Source organism: Carlito syrichta, unplaced genomic scaffold, assembly GCF_000164805.1.
Source record: "Carlito syrichta isolate Samal-C Ts95f unplaced genomic scaffold, Tarsius_syrichta-2.0.1 Scaffold309858, whole genome shotgun sequence".
In the NCBI taxonomy this organism is placed as follows: domain Eukaryota; kingdom Metazoa; phylum Chordata; class Mammalia; order Primates; family Tarsiidae; genus Carlito; species Carlito syrichta.
In genome coordinates, this window is record NW_007253954.1 from 506,109 (window position 1) to 515,981 (window position 9,873).

Here is a 9,873-nt window from a genome sequence, read left to right on the forward strand (position 1 = left end):
CAGAAAGTACTCCAGGGCAGAAAGCCGGGTGATCACAGGACTCACCTTCCTGGTCCCCGTTCTTCCAGGTGTCACTATCCTGTGCTGTCTATTCTCCAGCATCTGGAAACATTCATTTAATAGATTTTGCCTCTATTTTTCTGTTTGTTTGCATTGGGAAGGTAAGTTCAATTCAGTTATTCTGTCATTTTAGATGAAGAAATTTTTAGATAAAAATAAGTTTTGAAAAAAATAAAAACAAATAGTATTACTTTTATTAAAATGTTCAAATGGTTTCAGTAACTTATATTTTTAAATCTTTATTTTAGCACAATATATGGATTTGTGGACTGAATTTCAGACCATGGTTAAGGTGAGTTTTCTGTGTTGCCTCTGTAAGTATTTTATTTCCCAAAATGTTCACCTACCTAATAATTGTGTGTGTGTGTGTGTGTGTGTGTGTGTGTGTGTGTGTGTGTGTGTGTGTACACATGTGCCCACATATAAGGGTAGGAGTTCAGGACTGCAGGGGAGTGCAGAGTTGGTGTGACCATCATGGCCTAAAATGTGTCCTTTGTGCCAAATGTCACTGTGAAATCTTAACTTTGTGACAAAACTGTCTGCCTACACTACCACTCAGTTGAAGTGGAAAAGACTCTCTCTTTTGCAAGCTTAAATGAAACATTTTGTTTTAGGACGAAGTTGTCAATTCAGAACTCCCTCTGTCTTCAGGTTTTACCAGCCGTGCAACATCTCCTTTCTGCCTCACTTTAGTATCAGGGAGGCTGTGGTTTCAATCCTGGCTCTGCTACTTTCTAAGTATTTAAAGTTTACATGTAATCCTAACTCAACCTTTAAAACACTGGATAAGGAAAGTGTCCGTTATGCATTTTTCAGATGAAGCTACTGAGGCTCAGAGAGTTTATGTAACTTGTCCAAGACCAAACAGTGAATAAAACTCAGATCCTACTTGATTCCAAAGTTCTTACTCTTAAGCTGAACCTCTATGGTTTTGCACAACTCTGAAGGTGAACTAGCTTTTGTGCCACCACCACTACCATGTCTTGTGAAATATTGGGGTTTTGGGCAACCCCTTTGGGTCCCCTCCCACTGTGGAAGCTTTTCTGTCCACTCAATAAATCCTGCTTTTAAAAGGCATGGGGTGGGAGCAGTTTCATGAGATTTTATTAAAACTTCTCATTTGATAATTCATTTTTATGAGAACTTTGTAAAGCTATGTATACACATTGCTTATATGATGAATACCAATTTTGCATAATATTTTTATTTTGGACATGATCCACTTAGGCAGAATATGGTTTATTTATTTTGTTGCAATTGATATTTACACGCTCCAAAACACCATTTCTTTAAGGGCTTAATGAACAACGGTGAAGAGACCTTGCAAGACATAAAAAATCTAGCAGACAAGCTACATGAAAGAGATGAAAAAATCGAGAACATCAGTACCTGGCTACAAGGGAATCTTGGAGAGCTGTATTCTCTTATGAAACAGGAGTCACAAGTGGACCTCCTTAGTAAGCAACAACTTAGAGCTTTTGGTAACATAGGATCTCTTGCTATTTTACTATAGCTGCTGACATCAAAAGAAAGGGGAAAAGTGTCAATCATTTAACTTAGTTATCCCTAATAATGTCACAAACATTCAACTGAACATTGATACTTACTTGTGAGTTGAATACAGTAGTGAAGCAGTGTTAGCCAATTCTCCCTTTTGCCAAAGAGAATTTTCTAGATAACTGAATCTTAATATCTTTATGATTTAAAAAATTCTTATTTTAAACATTTTCCAGAAAGATCTTCTTAAATTCTTTTACATATTTTCTTGTCTTCTTAAACAGAAAAAAATTGAACATAATTTACTTCTTCCTGAACTAAAAACAGCAACTATTGGCTTCTCTAAAAAAGCAGTAATGTCTTCTAAGGCTTCTGAGATGTTAACACATTCTGGGTAACACACATGCCTGGGTAATATGGGCAAACAGCCCAGTCTCTCCAAAGGCATATCAAATTCATCCTGATTCCCCATAACAATGTCATGTTAGACAAGACCAGAAAACTCTGTCCAGATTAGGGATGCCATGAGAAATGCCTTGCCAGGGTTCAAAACTATGGTGGAGTCACCTGGAAATGTGAGATGATAGGGGTAGCACAAGCTAGGGAGAAAGAAGACAGAGTATAGAGGAGAGATGAAGTGATAAAACAAAATAATATCATCTGGCAAGTGTACAAATTTATCAGAGGTTATTCAGGATTTATTTATTTACTATGTATTTAGAGTTGGGGTCTCACTCTGTCACATACATTGGAGTACAGTGACATGGTCACAACAACAGTCTCGACTTCCTGGACTCAGATGATCCGTCCACCTCCTCATCTCAAGTAGCTGGGACTACAGGCACATGACACTATGCCTGGATAATTTTTTTGTTTTTTTTTTGTAGAGACAAAGTCTCGATACATTGCCCAGGCTGGTCTCAAACTCCTGAGCTCAAGCAATCTGTCCACCTTAGTCTCCCAAAGTGCTGAGATTACAAACGTGAGCCACTGTGCCCAGCTTTAAGTTTTAATTTTAAAGCATAATCACTAGATAAGTAATTTTAAATATAGATTGAGGCTGGACACAGTGGCCCACATCTGTAATCCCAGCACTTTGGGAGGTCCAGGCAGTAGGATCACTTGAGGCCAAGAGTTCAAGATCAGTGTAGGAAACAAAGCAAGATCTCATCTCTACAAAAAAAGAAAGAAAGAAAGAAAGAAAAATTAGCCACGCATGGTGATACATGTCTATAGCACCAGCTACCTGGGAGGCTGAGGTGTAAGGATTACTTGAACCCAGTAATTTGAGGATGTGGTGAGCCATGATCATGCCACTACATTCCAGCATGGGTGACAGAATGAAACCCTATCTCAAAAATAAATAAATACATAAATAAATGCACAAATACATACAGGTTGAAGAAAGTAAAATGAAATAAAAGTTAAAAAAGGGAAAGTGATAGGATTTAAAACTTCAGTATTTGATAAAAAACTTGTGTTCTAGGGTATTGCTTGACAGAAAAAATAACGTTTCAATGGCCAATGAAGAATGTTAGCTGAAAAGCTGTTTTGGTGGTCCTGCATGAGACTTGTTATACTTAGGAAGGTCAAGCACATGAGGGATCTCTGGTGGGCCTCTCTTCTCGTTGCGTTTCCTTTGCTAGGCTGAGCCATCCCCTTCAACTGTAGATCAAGCAGAATTTTAAGAACTAACTGAGCAAATCTTCTATTGTTTATCTGAAACCTGATGGACTCTTTGTGTTTGAACAAATTTAAAGGCTGTATTGAAAAACAGGTTTCACTGAATAACTAATACCATATTCTCTGTCACATATTTTGAGGACTGCCTTACTAATAATCTTTGGAAAGTAGAGACTAGAAGTGGGGAAATAAAGGAAGACAACCTAAATGAGAATATGCAGAGACTATTCATGCAGAGTTTGCTATAGGAATGAAGTCAGCCACTTAGTCCACTTGGGATGGTATAACAACAGGCCATAAACTGGGTAGCTTATAAATAACAGAAGAGTATTTATCACAGTTGTGGAGGCTAAGAAGACCAAGATCAAGGCACTGGCAGATTCAGTGTCTACTGAGGGCTGCTTTCTTGTTCATAGAATGGTGCTTTCCTATGTCCTAAACATGGTGGAGGGGGTGAGGCAGCTCTCGGGGGCCTCTTTGATAAGGGCACTAATCCCATGACCCAATCACCTCCCAAAGACCACACCTCCTAACACCTTCAAATTGGGGATTCGGTTTCAACATGTGAATTTTGCAGGGACACATTCAAACATAGCAGCCACCAGCACTTGCTGTTGGCAGAGAATCAAAGGCAGATAGGGGAGTGGCAAAGCTTTATGGGAGGAAAAAGGGAAAAGCTTGAGGTGAGTTCTGATTGGAGGGTGCTGGCATGGGAAAGCTAACTAGAAGCCATATATCCTATGTGACCCATTAGGAAGCATATTTGGCTTTCTCTGGTCAATCTGAGTTAGAAGCAGGGGCAAAAAAATAAAGAAGCTGGCAGTAATGGATCAAGTCCCAATTGTTCTGGGCTTGCTGCTACAGAAGTTGTGGGTCACTGTTCTAGTGCCACATATGATCTGGCTATTGTCAGTTTGTAAATTTAGTCTCTCAGTGGGGAATTGTAAGTTTTATTTTCATTTTCAATTTAAAATTGATTCAAAATAGAGTCATGATTGCTTCGAATGAAAACAAACCTAAATAGAAATAAATAATAGGACAATCCAGTAAATGTGCTATTTATTTTTATTCCATCCAAATAATACAGTCATAGGCCAGATGTGGTAGTTCATGCCTGTAATCCCAGCACTTTGGGAGGCTGAGGTGAGAGAATCACTTGAGGCCATGAGTGTGAGACCAAATGGTACAGTCATTTAGTTAAAATTTAAGTTCTTTTGATAGGCAGTCAGTATAAGTAAAATTATGACTCTTAATCAAGTTGTACTTGCTCCAGATAAATGCATTTTTACTCAAAATGTCTTAAGTATGAAAAGTATAAACTCACAACACACCTGTATATCTGTATATCCATCATGAAGCATTGTCAAATCTTACCATTTGGCCATTACTTAGTATATTGGGTCATGGGATTAGTGCCCCACCCCACAAAAAATAGAACATGGAAGATGCAATCAAAGTTCCTTAAATATTGTTATCCAATTCTGTTTTCATGCCTTCCTTTCTTCCTCATTCCCCAGAAGGGTCAACAGTGTCTTTTAGAGAGTTTTGAGTCCCAGCTTTCTCCTAGAAGAAGCACAAGGCCTTCCCTCTTGACACCACCTCCTAATTGTGGAGACACACGCCCTCCCTCCCCTCCCATACCCACTACAGACCAAGGAAGTATGCTCTCACTGCTCAGGATTTCACTCCCAAGGCTTGGCCCTTGTGGTTTCCCTAGCTTGCTCGCAAGTTCAGCTCTGCATTGAAAAGGGCATGTGTTATCTTTTCCCACACTTTCAGGTGACTTACAATACAAGGAGGATTTTCAGATTATCTAGTCTACTCATTTTTTTCCAGAAACCAAAGTTAATAATTCAGTCTTCAACTGAAAATATTTACCATTGGCAGTAATTGTGCTTTAAGCTGAACCTCTTGTGTTATATGCTATCACCACGTAGGCCTAGAACACTCATTCCTCTGCTAGTCAAAGTTGGCTTCATACAGTTCTTCAGATCAATAATGAAAATGTCACCTCATTAGAGATACCGTATAAGAATCTCCAATCTAAATGGTGTCCTTCTCTATCATACTCTATCTTAGGTCAGTATTTCCTTAGGAGTACTTATTACAACTAGTGGTTATTTCATTTCTGTTTACTTGTGTTTTGTCTGTAAGCGCCATGAAAGAAAGTAGAGGCCATCAGATTTGTGCACCATTTACTTCCAGTGCATAGCATAGTGCCTTGCCCATAACAGCAAAATCAATACTCAATAATAGGTACTCAACAAATAGTACTAAAATGAGAGATTGAATGATTGTTTACTTTCCGGACTTTCCCATCTGGACAGTCCAACAAGCTACCTTGTTCCCCTTTAAGGGAGAGTGACTGGATCTAGAATCCAGCCCTGGAGCTCAGTTCTGGCAGAGGGCTCACAAAGTTGCACATCTGACCACATCGGAGCATTCTCGTACTTCTCCAACTATAACTGAAGGCTGGTATGTCAAGAATTGGCTATGATGTTGACTCTCCAGCAGGGATACTAGATTCAGAGCAACCAATGATCTCCAAAGTGGAGTATGATGATAAATTTACAAATAGGAAACAAATATTGAAAATTGTGTTTATATTCAATTTTTTTATCTTTTTAAATTTTCATTTTTGTCTATGTTTAATATTGTACATCCATTGATCTATAATTTATAAATGTATGAATAAATTAATTGGGGCACATGATATATGTGGAGGGTCAAAAGGGTTTGGAGACCACTGACCTAGATCTCCCATGATCAAAGTTTCTATTTAAGCTGTCACTGGCATAACCAAACCACAGACCTTAAGGAAAGTTTACAGATTGATGAGAACTGCAGTGCAGCAAAATTGAAACTTGGAGTCTTTTAGTTTTGAACTCCCCATAGTATCAGTTACTTCTCCCAGATGTTAATAATGTTGTAAAGATTCCCAGGCAAGTTCATTTTCTACAGCAGGGGTCAGCATACTATGGCCTGGAGTCAAACCAGCCCCCTTCCTGTTTCTGTAGGGCCCAGAGATAAGGATGGTTTTTATATTTTTAAGTGGCTGGGGGAAAATAATCGAAAGAATAGTATTTCAAGACCATAAAATTATTTGAAACTCAAATTTCTGTGTCCATAAAGTTTTACTGAAACATAGCCATGCTTGTTCATTTACCTATTCCTATGGCTGCTTTTGTGCTATAACAGAAAAGTTCTAACACAGCTGAACATGTGGCCTGCCAAGCCTAAAATATTGACTAAACTGACCCATTACTGAAAAATTTGCCAACTTCTGAATTAGAGTGTTGACACTGACATGTTCTTCTCTGGTCATAGAGTAGTTGAGCTTTGTTGGTAACATGGCAAAGCCTATGGATCACATAGACTGAGCCACAAAAGAGAATAAAGGCTGATTTTTTTGTTCTGGGCCACACAGTGATGAACAGACTTACACAGTAACAATCTGGGAAAAATAAAATTGTCATAGAAAATAAGATATCACTAAATTTTATGAAAAAATACATGATCTTACTAAAAATTATTTCTAGTCAATAGATTATTGACTGGAAGAATTTTAATTTAAAAATTAGTACTACTTGCAGCCACTGAAATGTTGCTAACTGGCCACACTGAAACTTGAAATGTATTTACAGAGTGCCTGTTCTGTGCCTCATTAAACACCTGGGTTGCAACAGTGAATGAAATAGAGTCCCTGCCCAAATGAAATTCAGTCTAGTCAGGGGTTGGCAAACTTTCTTGTCAAGGGCCACTAAATAAATATTTTTGGCTTTGCCAGCCTTAAAGTCTCTGAAGCAACTACTCAACTCTGCCATTGTGGCATAATTGTCCTTTAGGCTGTAATTTGCCTTCCTTTGGTATACTGAAGGTGGGGCATAAGAAGTGTGAGAGAACTTAAGAGGGAGACTTAACCTGGCTAAGGAATCAGGGGAGAGATCTCAGAAAAGCTAGAAACTGGGTCGAGATCAGAAAAAAGATCTCTGGCTCCACATAGCACTGCTTATTACTACTGGAGCATTGGTACCATGTGGGCTTGGGAGCCAGGTAGAACTGGACTCAAATCCCAGCTCTGCTTCTTACATGTTATTTAACTTCCACTCCTCAGTCTCACCAGTTGTAAAATATTGCTGATAACAGGAGTTATACAAAACTTGACCCAAAGTAGACACTCATCAGATCCTTAAAATCTATCACTATCTTCAGGATGTTATAGTATGGTTTGGACCCTTGAATTTCTTGGCCATCTCTGAGCCACCTGCAATCTCCCAGCTTTGGGTAGGCTCCCTGTTCTGGAGAAGCCCTCCATCTCTTCCAGCTCAGTAGCTCTCTCCTGGCCTCTTCTGGCCACATCCGTCACTGCAGCCCTGCAGGGCCTGCCCTTTCCAGGATCACCCCACTACCTTAATTAACATATAGGGCACCTTTGCACTCGCAGTGGAGCAGATGTTGCAGTGACAAAAGTTGAATAAGATTCAGTTCTTGAACCCAAAGTGCATACCCTATGAAATGCAGACATGAGAAGAGATTATTGAATAGTAAGAATCTATTACTAGCCGGGCTCGGTGGCTCAGTCTGTAATCCCGCGCCTTTGGGAGGCTGAGGTGAGTGGATTGCCTGAGCCCTCGGGTTGGAGATCCACCTGGGCAGCAAGACCTCATCTCTACAATAAATCAAAAAACCAGCTGGGCGTGGTAGCGCGCGCCTGTAATTCCGGCTACTTGGAAAGCTGAGGCGGAAGGATCGCCGGAGCCCAGCAGGTCGAGGCTGCGGTGACCGGGAGCGGCCACTGCGCTCCAGTCTGGGCGACAGAGTGAGACTCCAACTCAAAAAAAAAAAAAAAAAAATCTATTATTATTGGAAGCTGGGCGTGGAGGCCAGGCATGGTGGCTCACACCTATAATCCCAGCACTTTGGGAGGTCAAGGTGAGGGGATTGCCTGAGCTCACGGGTTCAAGACCAGTCTGGGAAACTTGGCGAGATCTCAGCTCTACAATAAATCAAAAAATTAGCTGGACATGGTGGGGTGTGCCTGTGGTTCCAGCTACTTGGAAGGCTGAGGCAGGATTGCCTGAGCCCAGGAGGTCGAGGCTGTAGTAAGCTGAGATCATGCCATTGCACTCCAGCCTGGGTGACAGAGTGAAACTACGACTCAAAAAAAAAAGAATATAGTGGATTCCTTCTACTAAGTGGTTATGGGAGAGAAAAAAACCCTGTGCTCAGGCTGTATCACAGACCAATTCAACATAAATCTCTGGGGGTGGGACCCAGGCATGTTTTTAAAAAATCTCTCCAAGTGGCACCAATGTACAGTCAAGACTTACAAACCAAAGGTTTTAGACAAATATATAACAATGTAGTTGTTAAAAATTTATCAATTGACCCCAACTAATCAAGAAAATATAGGTTGAGTATCTCTGATCTGGAAATCCAAAATGTTCCAAAAACTAAGATTTTCTGAGTGCAAACATGATGTTGAAAGAAAATGTTCACTGGAGCATTTCAGATTTCAGATATCGGGATTAGGGACACTGAACTGGTAAATATAATGCAAACATTCCAAAATCTGAAAAGATCTGAAATCCAAAACACTTCTGGTCCGGGCATTTTTGGATATGGGATACTAACCTGTATTTTGACTTTTAAGTTACCTATTCAGGACTGGTTAGCAAAATAATTACCATACACAGTAGCAGTGAGAATTGTAATGCACTATAAGAAACCTACACCAAAACATAATAAGGCTAAAATAAGGGCTGTTTCATTTTTAATAACATGAAAAATTATTTAGTAACATTAGCATCCACAATGGCTATGCATTGTTCTAGTCCTGTTCTTACCAAAACAAGTTAAAAATGCAGATATGTATTAAGTATTCCTGAACTTCTCTGACTTTGAAGACTTGTATTACAATTTCTTACGTGACTTTTTCTTTTGCATACATATTTTTCTGCCAGAATAGGACATCCACATTGATTGTTAAAATGGCTCCAAATGTAGTGGGACCAGAAAATACAGTCCTGGTAATCAAACACATGATACTCTCCCCCCTCCTCCTACCCCAGTTATACAGTTATCTGTACCTGAGGATTCTTTTTGGGCAACCCAGTATTTTAATGAACATTAATAACCACCTAAACCTGTGTGAAATACAAATAGCATCTTTACACTTTATTTTTATTTCTACAGAAAAGAAGAAACACATCCATACCAAAACAGTACATTTCCCAGCAGGTAAATGTACTAGAAAAAACACATTAACCAAAACTAAACTAACAAAATAACTCAAGGACACAACTGCTATGAATTCAAGACATAAACAAAACTACAGGAAAAGTGAGTACACGTACTTTCATATTTTGCCATTGTTAATGGAGAAGTCTTAAAAGTATGAGATTAAACTAACTTGACCAACCCCCACCAAGTAGCAGAATCAGTAAATAACCTTTTTGGTTTTGTTTTTTGAGTTGGAGTCTCACTGTCACCCAGGCTGGAGTACAGTGGCAAGCTCATGGCCACTGCAGCCTCTACCTGGGCTCAGGTGATCCTTCCGCCTCAGCCTTCCAAGTAGCTGGAACTACAGACTCACACCACCACACCCAGCTAGTTTTTGTGATTTACTGTAGA

At 39.6% G+C, this 9,873-nt stretch overlaps 1 protein-coding gene across 1 annotated transcript in view; it reads left to right on the forward strand.

Annotated features, from left to right (window-relative positions):
- The window catches only part of CCDC175 (coiled-coil domain containing 175), a 69,581-nt gene extending 59,828 nt beyond the window's left edge, over positions 1 to 9,753 (forward strand). Inside the window, exons 18-20 of the mRNA XM_008068058.2 lie at positions 309 to 352; positions 1,355 to 1,517; positions 9,436 to 9,753. Coding sequence (XP_008066249.1) covers positions 309 to 352; positions 1,355 to 1,517; positions 9,436 to 9,530 — 302 coding nt within the window. The 3' untranslated portion in view covers positions 9,531 to 9,753. The remainder of the gene's footprint in view (positions 1 to 308; positions 353 to 1,354; positions 1,518 to 9,435) is intronic.
- The last annotated feature ends 120 nt before the right edge of the window (positions 9,754 to 9,873 follow it).